This window comes from Phocoena sinus, chromosome 8 (assembly GCF_008692025.1).
Source record: "Phocoena sinus isolate mPhoSin1 chromosome 8, mPhoSin1.pri, whole genome shotgun sequence".
Classification (NCBI taxonomy): domain Eukaryota; kingdom Metazoa; phylum Chordata; class Mammalia; order Artiodactyla; family Phocoenidae; genus Phocoena; species Phocoena sinus.
This window is the reverse complement of record NC_045770.1, coordinates 61,826,916-61,847,707: the sequence shown is the minus strand read 5'-3', so window position 1 is coordinate 61,847,707 and position 20,792 is coordinate 61,826,916. Positions and strand designations below refer to the sequence as shown.

Genomic DNA, 20,792 nt, shown 5'->3' with positions numbered 1-20,792 from the left:
ATAAGGCCAGTGGACCTGTGTATTTCTAGCTCTACATCAGAAAAGACTTTCAATCACATACAGCAAGAAAATCTGCTATTGTGCCCAGAAGTTATTAAGAAACCTAAACTGAAACCCAAATGCCCTCAACCACTTCAACAGTAGTTCTTAACAGTAGATGAAGAGACTGCTAAAGGGCAGATTAGGTAAATACGCAGACGCCACCTTTATGCAATGAATTCAGGTTCCTATAGTTCTCCAGCATCACATCCCTGTACAGGTTCTTTACAGCAGGGTCCAGTTGCCCCCACTCTTCCTCGCTGAATTCCACAACCACATCTTTGAGTGTCACTGGCTCCTAAAACATTAAGTTCCTTTTTAATCAAAGGTCTCAAAGATATTACTAGAGGAGAAATGAATTTGGAAAGAACAGGGTGGGTGGCAAGAATATACAAAAAAAAATTGATAGGACAACGTTTGGAGTTCCAAGTGATAAAAATCAAGTTACCTTAGGGGCCTATCAACTTGGTACTCTTTGAGGGCTGCGAAAGGAAAATGAAGGGCTGTCCTAACTCTAGATTAGCTTACATTTTAACCGAGGAGAAAAACCGGTTGGAATAATTGTGGAACAAAAAATTACTATAGAGTACAAATAATTTACACAGAAAGAGTTCAGAATAGGAAGAGTTTAAGGCAGATTTGAGGGAAATTTATAATGAAAATGTAGGCTCTCCTAGCAGAACAGGGAGCATCTCTAACTGAGAAACGCTGTCAGCTAATGTCTCATCTTTCAGGTCTCAGAGCCCAATGTCACTTTGTCAGATAGGCCTTTCCTGATTACCCAATAAAGTAGCCATCTTCCTAATCAGTCTGTTTCTTTATTTTCTCCCTAATAATTATTACCATCTGCAATTATCTTATTTGCTTGTGTTTGTCTACTTCTAGTAGTATGTAATCTCCACAAAGGCAGGCATTTTGTTTCATTTAGTGTCATATTCCCAGCCCTTAGAAATGTTAGGCACTGCATAAATACTGGTTATAAGGGCCTTCATCCCATCAGCTGTTGCACTTTTCTATCCAGCATTCTCAACCTTGTCCTTATAGTTTACCTTCAATCACACTGAAACACACAAATCCTTCCTCTACCTCAGAGCCAGTCTTTGTGAATAAGTTGTCTACATGTGTTTTGCCTACCTCCTCACTTTTCCTCTTTCCTCAACCCTCTGCAACCTGGCTTCTATTCCCATGCATGCTTGTATCTCCATGATGTTAAGAGAATAGACACTACTCAGGCTGCACTTTTCTGAACTTTTAAAGGATTTCTCCTTGAAATACGGTCATTCCTTGCTTTCACAGTGACATCATGTTTTCCTGGTTTTCCTCTACCACTTTGGTCCTTTCACTTCAGTATCCTTTGAGGTTTCTTCTGCTCCTGCCTATTAAATGACATTGCTCAGGATTCTGCCCTCGGCTTACTTCACTTTTCATTCTAAACATTCCCTGGTTAGGCCCTATGTCTATACCTTCAATTATCATATACAATCTCAAGGGTAGAGATGCACAGAGAATATACAAAAATTAAATATTTTCCAAAAAGTGTATCATCAAGTAAAATAGATCCAATGTCCAGCATATCATCAACTAAAATAGTCATGTTCTTAGATGGAACTATGTTTGGCAAAAGTTCACAGACCTAAAAAGAAAAAGCAGAACATTACAATAGAGTGGAATCCTAATTTACCTGGGATTTGCCTGTTAGTGAGTCAGCTCCCATTTTTTCTTGCTTGACGCTCCCCTTCTGGAGTAGGGCAGAATCCTTGCAGGTTATACCTGAGGAAGACGAAGGAAAACATTAGGGAGACAAGTTTTTCCTTGGAGAAACTTTTAATAATTATAGTACTTTTAACATGCTACTTCAGAAGTTTGAAATTTAATGATGTCAGGCTCTACCAGCAACCAGAATCTCCAGGAGTGGGGCCCAGATCTTATATTTTTAAAAAGCTCTAAAAGTGATTTGCATATTCTACCAGGGGTCAAGAACTCCTTGATCAGAGAGAAGGCCAAAATAATATTTTGATGCCTCATCTGTGGTTATAGCAGATCCAAAAAAAAACACTTTAATCTTGTCAAAACTAAATCCTAACTAAGGCTTAGCCACCACAGGCTGTAATTCTACTGGGAGCTAAGAATATTTTACCCAACCAATCACTTTCTCAAAGACATTGGGGATTAATCTACTCAAGGATTCTTTTCCTCTAAGTCGCTCTGTGTATACTATACACAGACTCAGGCAGTCTGGTCACCTTGGACTACTGACTCATCCAGGACATAAAAATCTTAGCAGTAACCGATTCTCTTCTCCAGCCCTTTGGTGAGACGTATACCCAAGGGCTACTTCCTAATGTTTCTCCGAGATTCATTAATTACACCACTAATCCTCAAATGCCAGACTATGGGCCAATACTGGTCTGTGAAGAAGTTTTCATTGATTCAGGGTGAAATAAGAAAAAATAGAAACAATGCAGGAATTATTTACGTTTTATAAATAAAGGCAGGATTTGAAAAAAAATCCAAATTTCTCAGCAATTTGAATACTGCCACAAGATTACAGTCTGTTAACTTTATTCAGGCCTATAACACTTTGTGAAACCTGTCTGCTCAGTCCCATAACCCCTAGGACAGTCAATACCACGTTCTTTTTTTATATGATTTATTTTTTAAATTAATTTTTATTGGAGTACAGTTACTTTACCATGTTGTGTTAGTTTCTGCTGTACAGCAAAGTGAATCAGCTACACAAATACATATATCCCCTCTTTTTTGGATTACCTTCCCATTTAGGTCACCACAGAGCACTGAGTAGAGTTCACTGTGCTATACAGTAGGTTCTCATTAGTTATCTATTTTATACATAGTAGAATATCACATTGTTTCTTATTCTTGTCATTCTTGGAAATATGCGAGATATCTTGAAAAGATGCAAAAGCCTTCAAAGAGCCATCCCTTTTTTATTGCTCTGAGTATTGTTTCCTTCCCGTAACTCTTCTTTCCTGCTGACTTCCTTCCTGAACCTTTACAGTTGTGTTCTCTGAAACTCTCATGCCATTCAAAGAAAAATTCCTATATATTCCCTAGCTCTTTATAAAATATTCTTTCTCCCTTCTAATCTAAAATGGATCTTGGCCACCATCAAAGCCACCTCTTCTCATCCTCCAATACTATGGTCTTGGTAGTCGTTTTGATATATGCATACTTCTCCATTCCCATTTCCTCATAAAGATTTTTCTACACTCATACAAAAACTTTTCATAGTGGTTCATGCCATTTAGCTAGGGCCTTCTTGATGTTGTAATACACTAAGCTATTGCAAATTCATTTATTCAGCCCGTATTTACTGAGTACCTCCCATGTGTGAGGCACACAGATGCCTGCCCTCAGGGAGCCTATAGTCTGTCGTGAACGACAGACATTAAATAAGTAATTGCACTAGGTCAGTAAGAACTTTACTTAGCTAAAATTGTTGCTTTCCACACCAAATCATAATCTTTTCAACAACCCAGCCTGAAGACCCTTGACAACCTTGTTTCTAACAACCATCAGCAATCAAGCTACTTCCTTTTTCATACTGGGGTCCTTATATACTTCAAATTGTTCTACTCTGAGAACAAACTTGAATGAATCAATCCCTAACCATATTTTCCTATCCTTTCAACTTTCCTATCCTTTCATCAAGGTTCCACCATAGTACATTGCTTCTTTAATTTTCTCCCCGTCTATCATCCCTCTTGTGAAGTTACTTTCTTTTCTACGCAGCTTGGATTTTATGGTAAATCACTTGCAGATTTACTCTCTTCAGACTTGAAATTCCTTGAACACTGATCCTTTATATCTAACATCCAATCTTAGCTTGATCCAGTAATCTCTTTTACTTCACCTTTTTAAATAATTGAGGTAAAATTCACATAACAAAAAATTCACCATATTAACCATTCTAAAGCACACAATTCATGGGTTTTAGTATATTCACAGTTTTGTGCAACCGTCACCACTATCTAATTCCAGAACATATTCATTACCCCCAAAAGTAACCCCATACCCGTTAAGGAGTCACCTCCCATTCCCCTTCCCTCCATGCCGTCTCTTTGGATTTGCCTATTCTGGGCATTCCATGTAAATTCAGTCCTATGGTATGTGACCTTTTTTGTCTGACTTTTTTAAATTAGCATATTTTGAAGGTTCATCCATGTTGTAGCATGTGTTAGTTCTTTGTTCCTCTTAATGGCTGAATAATACTCCACTGTATGAATATCAATTTGTTTATCCATTCATCAGTTGATGAACTTTTGGATTGCTTCCATTTTTTTGGTTATTATGAATAATGCTGCTATGAACATTCATATACAAATTTGTCAAATGCTTTTTCTGCATCAATTGAGATGATCATGTGATTCTTCCCTTCATTGTACTGGTATGGTGTATAATGTTGATTTTCACATTTGAACCATCCTTATATTTCTGGGATAAATCCCACATGGTCATGGTGTATAATCCTCTTAATATGCTGCTGGGTTTGGTTCACTGGCTTTCTTTTCTTGTGATGTCTCTCTCTGGCTTTGGCATCAGATTAAAACTCCCAACATAGAATATGTTAGGAAGTATTCCTGCCTTTTCTGTTTTTTAGAAGAGTCTGAGAAAGTTTGGTGTTAATTATTGTTTTAATGTTTGGTAGAATTCACCAGTGAAGCCATGTTGTCCTTGGGTTTACTTTGTTGAAATTTTAAAAATTACTGATTCAGTCTCTTTAGTCGTTACAGATGAGTTGAGTCACTTTTGGTAGTTTGGGAGTTTTTCTATTTCATCTAAGTTTTCACAGTATTCTCTGATAATCTTTTTGATTTATGCAAGGTCAGTAGTAATACCCCTACCTTTATTCCTGAATTTATTTTGGTCTTCTCTTTTTTTTGCTTGGTCATTGTAGCTAAACTTTTATCAATGTTGTTGATGTTTTCAACCTTTTTTTGAATTTATAAAGTCTATATTCTTTGTTGTGTGTGCCCACTTAAGTCTGTTTCCTTAACTTAGTGGTTAGCTAGCGATTCCAGAGATTTCCTTAAATGCTTGAAACCAGAAAAACAAAAATCATTTCCTAGCCTTTGCAGATGGGCTGTCTGCATCAGAAAATGCCTTCAATACTTAGCCAGATAGTTTTCACCCCTGCCTTAGTCTTCATTTCCTGCTCGAGCAGAGCCTGAAGACCAGCCAGAGGTGAGAATCAGGGAATTCTCAGGTCTTTCTGAACATGTACCCAGCCTTCTAGATCTCTAAGAATATGTAGGAGCTTTCAAATCCCTTACTCTCTAAAGCACCTTTCCTCCCATCTTTTTGTTTAGTCTACGTTTGTCCCAACTGTTTATTTGCTGTCCCAGGTAGCAGTGGCTAATACATTTTTCATTAAATGTTTCTGACAAGTGCTAGCCAGGTAGCCACTTCAGCCCTGAGAGGTCTAAGGTAGGTAAAATATGGGCAAACACTTTAAGTGGGTTCTTCAGGGATCCATGGCACGTTAAAAGAAAACAAAAGCCTTTCTCGGTCCTGTATTACCCTGAAACCTCTCATTTTCTTCCCAAACTTCTCAAGAATAGTCTATAATGATTATCACATTCCCACCTCATACTTCGTATTTTTTTGACCCATGTGATAGGCAGAACAGCCCCCTGAAATGTCCATGCCCTAATCCTTGGATACATGGCAAAAGGGAGGTCCAGTGGTTAGGACTCAGCACTTTCACGGCCAGGGCCGGGGTTCAATCTCTGGTCGGGGAACTAAGATCCCGCAAGCCTCATGGCACGGCCAAAAAAAAAAGGACTCAGCAATATTAAAGTTAAAGATCCTTGAGATGAATAAATCATCCTGGGGACCTCCCTGGTGGTGCAGTGGTTAAGAATCCACCTGCCAATGCATGGGACACGGGTTTGATCCCTGGTCCGGGAAGATCCCACATGCCGCAGAGCAACTAAGCCCGCGCGCCACAACTACTGAAGCCCGTGCACTCTAGGGCCCGCAAGCCACAACTGCTCAGCCCACGTGCTGCAACTACTGCAGCCCACACACCTAGAGTCTGTGCTCTGCAACAAGAGAAGCCACCGCAATGAGAAGCCCGAGCACCGCAACGAAGAGTAGCCCCTGCTCGCTGCAACTAGGGAAAGGCCGTGTGCAGCAACAAAGACCCGACACAGCCAAAAAAATAAAAATTAAAAAGAAAAATCATCCTGGATTATCTGGGTGGTCTCAATCAAATTACATTAATCTTGAAAAGTGGAGAACTTTTCCCAGCTGTGGTCAGTGAGACAGAGAGAGTGAAAGAGTGAGTGTGAGCGTGTGCATGTATGCCAGCACACACCATGACAATAGTGTCAGAGAGATGGCAGTGTGAAAAGGACTTGGCTCACCACCGCCAGCTTTGAAGTTGGGGGAAAGGGAGCCTGAGGCCCAGAAAGAAATGAATTCCTGCTGATGTCTTGATTTTAGCCCAGGGAGACCCATGTTGGACCACGGATCTAATCAACAATTTCAATAAATTATTTTCAATACTCATCTTAACAGGACCTTTTTGTTGCAACATTGTTGAACACTCCCTTCTTGAAGATTTATTTTTTCTTAGCTCAAGATACCAATCTTTCCTGGTTCCTTGCTTTCTAGATTACTCCTTTCTAGCTTGCTTCCCTGAGTTTTCTTATTTTGCTCAGTACTTCATTTTATTTCCTTTTTGGCTAAGGACTAAATATAATCCCAGTACCAGTATCATCACTGTCTCTAATCAATAATGCCTAGTCAAATATCCAGTCAGTTGTCTCATGTCTTATAAGGTCCACACATTCACATGATCAATTACACACGTTTTGTGTTTCTTTTAATCTCTAAATCCCTCTTCCATAGCCCCTCCCTACTCCCTTACAATTGTTTTGTTTTAGAAACTGGATTGTCTTGCAGTTTCCCACAGATTGGATTTTAGTAATGGCATTCCCATGGTATAGCTTAACATGTTCCTCTATTCTCTATTTTCTATAATTGGTAGTTAGATCTATGCCAGCTCTTAAATACTGGTTCTTCCTAAGGATTTGTATTTTTCCTACTTCCGTTCATACCTATAAGTTTCCATATTTTTCTTTCTTGATTTTAGCCCAGAGAGACCCACTGATCTACAGACCTGTAGGACTATACATTCACATTGTTTTAAGCAACAAAGTTTATGGTAATGTGTTACAGCAGCAACAGAAATTGTATACTTCTGAACACTAAAGCCATATTTTTAACTATATATTAGATTACTCACTGTGGTTGTCCCACAAAGACCTCAAATTCAACATGCCACATAATTAATATATCAATCTCCTCTCCAACAAAAACTGTTACTTACACGGCATTCATGCAAGTCAGAACATTTGTTCCATTCACACCTAATATGTAAACCCTTTAGGTTCAAACTCCTCTGTTTTCCCAAATGCTTCCTCATTCTCTAACACCTGATCTACTACAATACTTCCTAATTGGTTTTCCTATTTTCAGAGCTCTCAGGGCTATCCTTTGCTGCAGAAGTTGATAAATTTTTTCTGTAAAGATCCAGATTGTAAATATTTTATTTAGGCTTTGCAGGCAATACAGTCTCTGCTATAACTAATAAGTCTAGTCATAGTATGAAAGCAGCTGTAGACAAAATGTAAATGCATGGGGTGTGGCTGTGTTCCAATAAAACTTTATTTCCAAAAATATTTGGCCTATGGTCATAGTTTGCTGATCCCTGCTCTACACTGAAGCCAACACAGTATTTTTGAAAGGTAAATCAAATTATTTTACTCCCCTACTCAATCTGTGAGATCTCAGTTCAGCCTTCCTAACACAGTAAAGTTCTTCATGATCTGGCCCTTGACATCTTCTAGCTTCAGAAAAAGTTCTTATGCTAAGTGAAATGAGTCAGATAGAGGAAGACAAATACTCTATGATATCACTTACATGTGGAATCAAAAAAATAGAACTAGTGAATGTAACAAAAAAGAAACAGATTCACAGATATAGGAGAACAAACTAGTGGTTACCAGTGGGAAAAGGGAAGGGGGGAGAGACAATATAGGGATAGAGGATTAAGAGGTATAAAATATTATGTATAAAATAAGCTATAAGGATATATGGTACAACACAGGGAATACAGCCAATATTTTATGACTATAAACGGAGAATAACCTTTAAAAATTATGAATCACTGTTATATACCTGTAACACATAAATACTGTACATCAACTATGCATCCATAAAAAAATTTTTTTAAAGATAATTTTTCTTCATATGGGAAGGGTCAACTATTCTACCTCCAATTTTCTATATTCTCACCTTCATCCTTAAGCATATCAATCACATCCTCTATCAGGCTCACCACTTCTTTGCTGTTCTTTGGATGTTGTAAATTCACCCAAGTCCTGACTTCTTCAGGGAGAATTGTCAGGAATTGTTCCAGTACCAATAGCTCTAGGATCTGCTTCTTTGTATGAATTTCTGGTCTCAGCCACTGAAGACAGAGCTCCCAGAGTTGACTCAGGGCTTCATGAGGCCCAGACACTTCCAAATACTGGAAATGTCTGAACTTTAGACGAGAGGCTTCACAGTCATCTGTCTCCACGACTGGGATGGATTCCGGCTGCCAAGACACATCTGCTCTCAGGACCTCACTTTGTTTGTGAGGAGCCAGGTTTTGAGGTTTTGAGATAGCCGTCAACTTGTTCAAAGGCTGCATCTTCCTACACAGAGTTCCCACTGCAGTTCAAATTTGTCTTATCAGAGGATTCCAATAATTCTCATGCTTGGGCTAAGCACTTGTGTACTATATACATATATATGCAGTGAGAAAAGTTTCAGGAGCTTCAGACGCACAGCCAATATTCAGGCACCCAAGAGACTGAAAAAAAGACATAAATATGACCTACAGATAATGAACATGGATAGGTCAAAAAGTGCATTCCCAGACTATAACAATCAAAAGTTTTAATTTGTTCGGATTTGCTATGAGCCAGTCTGCAATGCCCATCAGTCAGGGAGGTCTTAGGCTCAACAAAACATTTAAACGTTGCAGGACTACCACAGGTCATATTTGGCACTTAGGTTACTAAGAAGGCTATTGGACAGAAAACAAAGCTTGCTAACAGAGGAGTGAGTAACTGGAATTTTTCTTCAGTGGCAATTCTCACAGAGTATAGCTCAAGTGCAAGGAAATGTGGACCATGTAGGTTGGGCAGAAAGCATCTTGGCTGAAAAGCCTTCTACAGGAGCTGATATCTAACAACTCTACGAGTGCAGCTCTCAGGGTTCCCCAAAGAGTGTGCCAGATTATGAGTCACTACGTTCAGGGAAGTTCAGATCCAGCTTTCTATCTGATTTACACTTCTCCCAGTCCAGATGCAATTTACCATTCAGGAGTCATTTTTATTATAAGCCGCTAGGCCAGTGGTTCTTTTTCCACAGCATTGTGCTTGTACAGTCACAATATCGTTTCAAATTTCTCTGAAGATTCTAATTTGAGTTTTCTGTTTCCTAAATTCCCTTTGATTCTGTGGTCAGGGTTTCTATTTATCTTGGTTTTTAGACATCTGGTATTCCCTAGTTTTCTGCTCATATTTAAGAATCAAGTGTTAGGTCGATTATTCCAGATCATCATATGAATTTCTACTTCTTCTGTATCAGTAGATTGGTTTCCTAATGGGTGTCTACCCTGAATGGGAGACTTACCAAGAGCCATGTGAATATCAATGAGACACACACATTGGCAGACTTTGATTTAGGGTGAGTGGAGGAGCAGGCTGTCAAGTTGTGGGCTCCCCCCACAACAGAGTGAAAAGGCAGTGAAATGTCAACACCTAACCTAAAAGCCTTCCTTCTCCTCAGATGGTTTATTCAATTTATTTAGGGAAGAACTTTTTGTGGGAGGAAGGCACTGGAGCTAAACTGCTGCTCTGTGTAGGTGGGAAGAGGGCTGGAAGGTTGGGGAGATGACTGGAATAGATGTTTCACATGTAACCCTTCACTCAATTCCTATGTTCTATTTAACTCTCACTGCCATACTCTGTTGAAACAGCTTAAGATTCTCATAGGCAGATGGGTTTCCACCTCCACTGTGGTCACCTCCTAGCATATTCTAAGTTGTGACCTTTTCTACACTGCTTCTGTAAACTATATTTTCACTTTCTGTCTTGTAGAAATGTATTGACGCCATCTATATACTCATTAGTATCCCCATTACATGGGGACACAGGGCAAAGTGGAACAACTGAGGGAACATTCTGAGATCCAACACAAACCTTCTCCAAAGCTTAAGGAAAGTACACATTCATTACCAAAAAAAAAAAGAAAAAAGAAAGTTCCGAAGTGCTTAAGAGGTATCACTCACTGAGTTCCAGCAGAACAATGAACTATGGGCCCAGATACTTTCAGAATTAACATACAGGGAGAAAGAAGAAAAACACGTTCACAGATCACATATTAAAAACAAAACAAAAAACCAAGTAAGCATTAAAAAAAAAAGCAGATTTAACAACAAGAACATCCATTGTAACAATAAATGCCCTGGGTAAAAATTTAAACTCAACTATGTAAAAAATTAAGAGACATCCAAAACAAAAGAACTCCAAAGCTTAAAGGGATGATAGAAAAAATAACAAACAAATGTAAACAACAGTAATATGCAGGGATATACTGAATTAAGATGTATATTGAATTAAAAGCACAAATGAATAAAATGAGACAAAGAGGAAACTTTAAATGATTGAAGGTACAACTCATAATGAAGTATGACTGCTACTAAGTGTATCAAATAACACAATGAAATATATTTATAGCAAAACCCTCAGAAAACAAGAGATGCAAGCAACAATACCACCACAGAAATGGGAGACTAAGGCAACTTTCTCAGTCCTTAACAAGTAAGCTAAAATTGATAGTATAGAGGACATGAATAACATGCTTAGCCTGATATATAAAACCAGATAGAATGTAGTTCCTATTCAAGCACTAAGCTGCTATTTACTAAGCTACCAAAAAACTCAATAAATAAAAAGTAAATAAAAGAGGTACAAACCACATTTATTACCAGAACGAAAACTAGATCTTAACATCAAGTAGAAATAGAAAAAAAATCTCAACTACTTTGAAATTTAACTTTTGCTTCTGGAAAACAACTCAAATTAAAAACACTGCACTTCAAAATCTAACAGCTCAAGTTCTACTGTTAGGCAATAGCAAAGCCTTATATATATAATTAAACAAGAATGAGATGAATTAAACGTTCAACTCAAAGTGAGAAAAAGCAACAAAATATACTAGGAGTTTATAGGTTAAAAATTAATAAATTACTCAGTATAAATAATTATAGAGCTAGGAGGACAGGTTAGAGATGTTCAGGATGATATGCTAGCACTTAAGATTTCGAAGGAGGAACAGTCTGGGTGATAAATGGTCCAAGGTATGAGTGTGACTGAGAATAGCTTAAGTGGTCTGTAAGTGACCACCAATGGAATAAACAAAGTCAAGAACTGTTAAAGTTTAAACTCTAAAGTACTTCTAAAGTACTAAACAGACACCTTTAAGGATGATGGTAGGACTCAGAATGAAGATTTAAGACGCTGAGCCAATACCAATGGAAGGAAGGGTTCAGTAAGGCGCAGGTGGCAGGAATCTGGAGAGTTAGATCAAATAACCAGCTGACACAAGTTCATAGGATTTTACAGCGTCAGGGAACTTGAACAGGCACTAATTATGGGGAAAAGGTAGTATCTGTGAAAAAGGGTTGTTTTAATCAAATAGGTCATAGGCAGAGCAGTAGCCTGAGGTAAGGAGAATCTTTCACCTTCCGAGATTAGCTTCTAAAAAGTAGCATAGAGCAGTGTGCAAATGAGCATCTGAAATAAAGAGGTTTTAGGGAGTGGCCAGGAATGAGTGGGACAGCACGGCAAGTTGGAATGAACTTTTCTCCATTTTCTTTTCCAGTCGATTGACCCAGTCACACTGGATCGGGAATCCATATCAGTCATTCCAAAGCCAGCTGAGCAAGATATATTTACCAGATTAAACGCCTGGAGACTGCCCCCATCCCAGCATGGAAAAGGAGACAGCAGACCTGGATCTGGAACCTAACCGTCCTGTTTCCCAACCCAGCCCTTTTTACCTCTCCTCTCTCACGCACTAACTTCCCACCACAGCCCACGCCTCCATCTCTGTCAGCTCGCACCCTCCTCCAGCTTCTCCCGCAGAGACTGCAGAGCACAGAGTTGGAATCCAGGTAACAGCGAACAAGCCGAGGAGACCGCCTGGACGCCCTCAAGCAGGATTCCCAATTCCACGCACCCGCGTCCTCACCGCCCGCTGACCCGCGTGATACCTGCAAACAACCGCTCCTAGCCAGGGATGGGTTCAGTCACACCCAGGAGCCAGTTCAGAGGAGCCTCAGAAGTCGCCCTCCCAGCCCGGGGAGGGAGCTTGCGTTAGTAATCACGCCACAACTAAGCAGCGCGGGCCTTACCTGTCCCTTACACGCCAGCGCCAGCTCAGTATCTACTAAATACCAAGACGCAGGCCGGCGCACTCCCGCGCACGCGCACCATCCGTGGAAGCCCCCAGAAGCCCCCGCGGCCCAAGTTTGTAAAGTAGACGGGGTGGGGCTTCTGCCCATCCCGCCCCTTTCCCAGGCCCCGCCCGCTTCATAGACGTGAGTCCAACCCTAGGGCCAGGAACCAAGGGCCATGCTTAGGGTAGGTGGGAAAAGGTCTTGTCAAACTTCTGTGGCCTCCTCCATCCCCATCTAGGAGAACTGGCCAAATTTTTTTTACCTTCTCACTCCACCCACCCACCTCCTCCATTTCCTTGGAATCAAAAAACAGTGAAGTAATTTTGAAAAGACATGGTCTTGTATATAACATGGTTTAACATGTTTTTTTACTGACTTGCTGATTCACTCATTCACTCATTTATTCAATTTTGCATCACGGTAGAAAATCCTGCAAAAGATCATGAGTCCAGTTTTGGCTTGTTACATATGAGATACTTTGTGACATCCAAGAAGCATTGTCAAATTGGACGTGAGAGCTTAGAGGTGTATGGGGCCAGATTTGTAAAATCTGTGTCAGTAACGGGTAGATGGTACTCGATACTATGGGGGGGGGGGGCAGGGGGAGAATGAGACTGCAGGGAGAAGGAGAGAAAACAGTAGAAGGAGGAGGAGTCTAGGACTGAGCCCCAGAGGAAGAACTCAAACTAGTAAACCAGGGACTGTCTACCAGGAAGGGAGCTTTAAATCTAGATCAAACAAGATAGGAACCAGATTTTTGTTTTAACCAACCTCTTCTGTACTCATTACTATCATAAGCAAATTATAAATGTCATCTCACTCATCACCACAACACTATAAAGAAGAGATTATCATCCCCAAATTTATGGAAACTAAAAATAGCGAAGCTGAGCTTCAAGCTCTGATCACTTCGTACTTGTCCCACTGCTACTCACTCAACGCTTCAAGATTTAGAGGGTCATTAGTAAGATGTGCCAGAATTGTGGAATGATATTTTCCAAGATTGGGAGTATGGTGTGTGCCATGAATTGTTTGTGATGGGGTTGACCTTTATAAAAGTCAGTTAATAGCTAGGCAAAATAAAAATTTTAACTTGTGAGTATTGCCAGTAAACAGGCTCAAACATAGTCTTTAGCTAATTAAGATTTCAGGGAAATGGAAAGGGTGCCAAGTATGAAGCGGAATGACCAGCCTTCCTCTCATACCTTATAGATATGAGGTTTCTGACCATGTGTCTTCAAAGGTCCACAGAGGCCTAGACACTGCTTTCTAATTGAAGAAGGGCCATTTTCATTTTGCAGTCACCTCACTAAAGTCCAGCTATTTTTTAATGGCACAATTTTAAAGGTTTCTCTCAATATATGACTTTCATTGTAAAGCCATCTGGGATTAGATCCTTAAGATGCATAGACTTGTTTGCTACAAACTCCACTCTTTTCTATCATTGTGAAATCCAGATCTTCTCTGTATTTAAGAAAAAAATATAGAGAAAACTTGACCTGAGTTAAGCCAACACTTTTCCTAGACCACTTATATATTCATTCAGCCAATTTTTATTGAGAATTTAATATGTGGCAAATACTGTACTAGCAATTGAAAATATATTAGTAAACGCAATCAAATGAAGACTGGCTTAACGACCAGTGGAAGCATTCCATATGCTAAGCTATTGTATTTCTTCACCCAATGTTCTGTGTTCTGCACATCCTCAGAATATTGTGTTGTGTAGATTGTGAGTTGCATTGGTCAGTCTGGAATTTGTAGATAGTCAAGATATGAATAGGGGTGATTTGGTTTCATGGGCCATGTGTTATGGACATTTGTCAGTTTTTGGCTTCTGATCCTTTGAATACACTGTCTAAGATTATAATCTTCTGTTGAGTCTTGTGAGGGAGTTGGAGCCTGTCTCCATCCATGGAAACTGAATACATCTAATATTAACTTCCTTTGTCTGCACTGCAGCTAGGACTCGATCAATTAGATATACCCAGTCTAGACTTTGAATTAAGAGCTAGTGATGTGAAAAAGCAAGGACACCACAAAGTTTCTTTTTAAAAAAACAGACTTTATTTTTTAGGTCAGGTTTAGATGTACAGAAAAATTGAGAAGATATAGTACATTGAGTTCTGATATTACCCCCCTTTTCCCACTATCGACTTACATTGTTATTATTTACATTATTATGGCACATCTGCTACAATTAAGAAAATAAGATTAATACCTTATTATTAACTAAACTTTATACTTTGTTTGAATTTGCTTAGGTTTTGTCTCCTTAGGCTCCTCCTGGCTGTGACCGTTTTTGGGACTTGTTTTTGATGACCTTTACAGTTTTGAGGAGTACAGGTTGTATATTTTATAGGAAGCCCATGTATGAGAATTTGTCTGTTTTTCTCATGATTAGACTGAGGTTATGGGTTTGAGGGATCTTCTGATCATAAAGTGCTATTTCCATCATATCATCTCAAGGGAATGTACTAACAACAGGACTTAACACTATTTATGTTAACCTTGGTCACCTGGCTGAGGTAGTGTCAGCAATTTCTTCTCTTTTTTTGTCAGCGGTAGAGAGAGCAACAACATTCCAATTTCCAGGTTCAGGGAATTAGCAGCTCCAGCAGCAGGGCCTGTGCTGAGGGTGTTGGCAGTGTAAACTGCGCCACCTAGTGCTAAATGGCAGTGATGTCCTTAGCTGACATCGTGTTAATGAATTTGTGTTAATGAATTCGGCCCGTGATTCTGGCTGCAGAGTCGGAACGACTGTTATTCAGTATTTTTCCTTTTAGCTTAAATCATGCATAGTCAGTTTCTGTTACTTGCAACTACAAACCCTGACTGATACATCATCTTTATTATGATTCTTTAGAAGCTTCTTGGCCCTTTATTCCCCCTCTCCCTCCATAGCAGGAGAGGTAGTAGTTTTTTTGTTTGTTTGTTTGTTTTTTGCGGTACGCGGGCCTCTCACTGCTGTGGCCTCTCCCGTTGCGGAGCACAGGCTCCGGACGCGCAGGCTCAGCGGCCATGGCTCACGGACCCAGCCGCTCCGCGGCATGTGGGATCTTCCCGGACCGGGCACGAACCCGTGTCCCCTGCATTGGCAGGCGGACTCCCAACCATTGCGCCACCAGGGTGGGTAGTAGTTTTTGTTGGTAATGTGAATAAGCCGCACAGGAATCTATTTGAATGTGATGGAGCACAATTCTCTCAAGAGTTTCAGTTATCCATTGCTGCATAACAAACCATCTCAAAACTCTGTGCCTTAAAACAGCCATCATTTTATTTGCTTAGGATTCCAGAATTTGGAAGGTGGAGATGGCAACTATCGGTAATGGCAATATTTAAGGTAGTCTTTGTACTTTCTTCTTACATTTTCTTATTTTTTCTGCTGTTACTGAAGTAGCTCTCATCTAGATCATCAATGACAGCCAAGTCACCAATTTCAACTATTAATTTTTTGTCCTTGTCTACATCACCTCATCTAGCACATGTTGTTTGAATGAGGGCTTTCTCTGATCCTCCTACCCCAGATTAGAGTTTGTCTATTGTAGTGCAGTTCCAGTAATTTTAAAAGGATAGTAACAGATGCAAAAGTGTGTATTAAAACACATTATGTGTCAGCCATTGCTCTGATAAAATGGTAAGATAAAATGAAATAAGAGTTCAATAAATACTTTTAAAATGATTCCATGGATGCATGAATGCATGAATGAAAGAAATAAGAACTTTGGTTACTAGATATCTCTTCACTGGGGAGGTCTTCCCCTGCAAAGTCAATCTGAGGTGTGTTGTTCCTGGACCTATGTTCATGGTAACTGTAGAATGGTTACCATGGAATCCCCTCTAAATGTGCGATTGATTAACGTTTGGGTAAAAGAGCCAAGCAGAGGGACCTTCAAGATGGCAGAGGACTAGAAGGTGGAGATCACCTTCCTCCCCACAGATACATCAGAAATACATCTACATGTGGAAAACTCCTACAGAACACCTACTGAACGCTGGCAGAAGACCTCAGACCTCCCAAAAGGCAGGAAACTCCCCACGTACCTGGGTAGGGCAAAAGAAAAAAGAAAAAACAGAGACAAAAGAATAGGGACGGGACCTGCACCTCTGGGAGGGAGTTGTGAAGGAGGAAAGGTCTCCACACACTAGGAAGCCCCTTCGCGGGCGGAGACTGTGGGAGGCATAGGGAGGAAGCTTCAGAGCCACGGGGGAGAGCGCAGCAACAGGGGTGTCGAGGGCAAAGCGGAGAGATTCCCGCACAGAGGATCGGTGCCAACCAGCACTCACCAGCCCGAGAGGTTTGTCTGCTCACCCGCCGGGACGGGCGGGGTCTGGGAGCTGAGGCTCGGGCTTCGGAGGTCGGAGCGCAGGGAGAGGACTGGGGTTGGCGGCGTGAACACAGCCTGAAGGGGGCTAGTGCACCACGGCTAGCCGAGAGGGAGTCCGGGAAAAGGTCTAGACCTGCCGAAGAGGCAAGAGACCTTTTCTTGCCTCTTGGTTTCGTGGTGAGCGAGGAGAGGGGATTAAGAGCGCCGCTTAAAGGAGCTCCAAAGACTGGCGCGAGCCGCGGCTATCAGCGCGGACCCCAGAGACCGGCATGAAACGCTAAGGCTACTGCTGCAGCCACCAAGAAGCCTGTGTGCAAGCACAGGTCACTATCCACACCTCCCCTCCCGGGAGCCTGTGCAGATCGCCACTGCCAGGGTCCCGGGATCCAGGGACAACTTCCCCGGGAGAACGCACGGCGCGCCTCAGTCTGTTGCAAAGTCACACTGGCCTGATAATCATTATCACTGATAATCATAGATGAGAAAATCCTCAACAAAATACTAGCAAACAGAATCCAACAGCACATTGAAAGGATCATACATCAAGATCAAGTGGGGTTTATCCCAGGAATACAAGGATTCTTCAATATACGCTAATCAATGTGATGCACCATGTTAACAAATTGAAGGATAAAAACCATATGATCATCTCAACAGATGCAGAAGAAGCTTTTGACAAATTCAACACCATTTATTATAAAAACCCTCCAGAAAGTAGGCATAGAGGTAACCTACCTCAACATAATGAAGGCCATATATGACAAACCCACAGCCAACATTGCTCTCCGTGGTGAAAAACTGAAACCATTTCCTCTAAGATCAGGAACAAGACAAGGTCGTCCACTCTCACCACTATTATTCAATATAGTTTTGGAAGTTTTAGCCACGGCAATCAGAGAATAAAAAGAAACAAAAGGAATCCAAATCAGAAAAAAAGAATTAAAACTGTCACTGTTTGCAGATGGCATGATACTATACATAGAGAATCCTAAAGATGCTACCAGAAAACTACTAGAGCTAATCAATGAATTTGGTAAAGTAGCAGGGTACAAAATTAATGCACAGAAATCTTTTGCATTCCTATACACTAATGATGAAAAATCTGAAAGTGTAATTAAGAAAACACTCCCATTTACCATGGCAACAAAAAGAATAAAATATCTAGGAATAAACCTACCTAAGGAGATAAAAGACCTGTATGCAGAAAACTATAAGATGCTGATGAAAGAAATTAAAGATGATATAAACAGATGGAGAGATATACCATGTTCTTGGATTGGAAGAATCAACATTGTGAAAATGACTCTACTACCCAAAGCAATCTACAGATTCAATGCAATCCCTATCAAACTACCAATGGCATTTTTCACAGAACTAGAGCAAAAAAATTCAGTTTGTATGGAAACACAAAAGTCCCCGAATAGCCAAAGCAATCTTGAGAAAGAAAAACGGAGCCGGAGGAATCAGGCTCCCGGACTTCAGACTATACTACAAGGCTACAGTAATCAAGACAGTATGGTACTGGCACAAAAACAGCAATACAGATCAATGGAACAGGATAGAAAGCCCAGAGATAAACCCAGGCACATATGGTCACCTTATCTTTGACAAAGGAGGCAAGAATATACAGTGGAGATAAGACAGCCTCTTTAATAAGAGGTGCTGGGAAAACTGGACAGCTACATGTAAAAGACTGAAATTAGCACACTCCCTAATACCATACACACAAAAAAAACTCAAAATGGATTAAAGACCTAAATGTAAGGCCAGACACCATCAAACTCTTAGAGGAAAACATAGGCAGAACAATCTATGACATAAATCACAGCAAGATCCTTTTTGACCCACCTCCTAGAGAAATGGAAATAAAAACAAAAATAAACAAATGGGGCCTAATGAAACTTCAAAGCTTTTGCACAGCAAAGGAAACCATAAACAAGACGAAAAGACAACCCTCAGAATGGGAGAAAATATTTGCAAATGAAGCAACTGACAAAGGATTAATCTCCAAAACATACAAGCAACTCATGCAGCTCAATATCAAAAAAACAAACAACCCAATCCAAAAATGGGCAGAAGACCTAGACATTTCTCCAAAGAAGATATACAGATTGCCAACAGACACATGAAAGAATGCTCAACATCATTAATCATTAGAGAAATGCTAATCAAAACTACAATGAGATATCATCTCACACTGGTCAGAATGGCCATCATCAAAAAATCTACAAACAGGGGCTTCCCTGGTGGCGCAGTTGTTGAGAGTCTGCCTGCTAATGCAGGGGACATGGGTTCGAGCCCTGCTCTGGGAGGATCCCACATACTGCGGAGCAACTGCGCCCATGAGCCACAACTACTGAGCCTGCGCTCTGGAGCCTGTGCTCCGCAACAAAAGAGGCCGCGATAGTGAGAGGCCCATGCACTGTGATGAAGAGTGGCCCCCGCTTGCCACAACTAGAGAAAGCCCTCACACAGAAACGAAGACCCAACACAGCAAAAATAAATTAATTAATAAACTCCTACCCCCAACATCTTCTTTAAAAAAAAAAGAATCTACAAACAATAAATGCTGGAGAAGGTGTGGAGAAAAGGGAACACTCTTGCACTGTTGTTGGGAATGTAAATTGATACAGCCACTATGGAGAACAGTATGGAGGTTCCTTAAAAAACTAAAAATAGAACTACCATACGACCCAGCAATCCCACTACTGGGCATAAACCCTGAGAAAACCATATTTCAAAAAGAGTCATGTATCAAAATGTTCATTGCAGCTCTATTTACAATAGCCAGGACATGGAAGCAACCTAAGTGTCCATCAACAGATGAATGGATACAGAAGATGTGGCACATATATACAATGGAATATTACTCAGTCATAAAAAGGAATGAAACTGAGTTATTTGTAGTGAGGTGGATGGACCTAGAAGATGGGAATAAAGATGCAGACCTACTAGAGAATGGACTTGAGGATATGGGGAGGGGGAAGGGTAAGCTGGGGCAAAGTGAGAGAGTGGCATGGACATATATACACTACCAAATGTAAGATAGATAGCTAGTGGGAAGCAGCCGCATAGCACAGGGAGATCAGCTCGGTGTTTTGTGACCACGTAGAGGGGTGGGATAGGGAGGGTGGGAGAGAGAGATGCAAGAGGGAAGAGATCTGGGGACATATGTATATGTATAACTGATTCAGTTTGTTATAAAGCAGAAACTAACACACCATTGTAAAGCAATTATACTCCAATAAAGATGTTAAAAAAAAAAGATTTGGGGTTTCAGTGGCCATTTCTTTAGTGGTCATTTTTTAATGTTCTGATTAAAAGCTTGGAGTTTTTGGTTGACTCAGAACACTCAGATGACAGAAAGCATGTCTGAAAGGCAGATTGTAATGGATGCTGTCCTTGAGTCATTTTGCCCAGCTCAGTGCAACCTTCTGTGTCAGCTTCTGCAAGCTAACTTCTAACAGCTTGTAAATGAGACCTTCAGAAGAATGCCCCCGGGCACTGGCGACCTGGCTTTAGTTCTCCCTCTTCTCTACAACTGGGAGTATAAAAAGGCCTCCTTCCTATGACCTGAAGCAGAACAAACTCTGATTTATTTATGCTCTGGAGATCCATAAGGGAACTGGGATTTCCCCTGAAATTATTTTTCTTATCTTGTTCTCCATTCCCCTTTCACTTTCCCCACTCGCTTAATGGTTTCTCCTTAATATATAATTTGTACTTGAATCCTTGGCTCCATATCCAATTCTGGGGTAACCTGGCCTATGATGAAAGTATCTGGTCACAAGGAAAGATCAGTTACTGCATGTTTGGGTGGATGTTCCTAAAAAGTGAAAGCGGATTCATAACAGGCATATGAAGGAAAAAGCTTTAGGCTT

At 40.5% G+C, this 20,792-nt stretch overlaps 1 protein-coding gene across 1 annotated transcript in view; it reads right to left on the bottom strand.

The window, feature by feature from the left end:
• The window catches only part of ZNF215 (zinc finger protein 215), a 150,482-nt gene that overhangs the window by 12,019 nt on the left and 117,671 nt on the right, over positions 1-20,792 (bottom strand). The window contains exons 3-5 of the mRNA XM_032641977.1: positions 8,365-8,926; positions 1,721-1,809; positions 205-337 (exon numbers count right to left, since the gene is read on the bottom strand). Of these exons, the coding sequence (XP_032497868.1) occupies positions 205-337; positions 1,721-1,809; positions 8,365-8,764 (622 nt within the window). The 5' untranslated portion in view covers positions 8,765-8,926. The remainder of the gene's footprint in view (positions 1-204; positions 338-1,720; positions 1,810-8,364; positions 8,927-20,792) is intronic.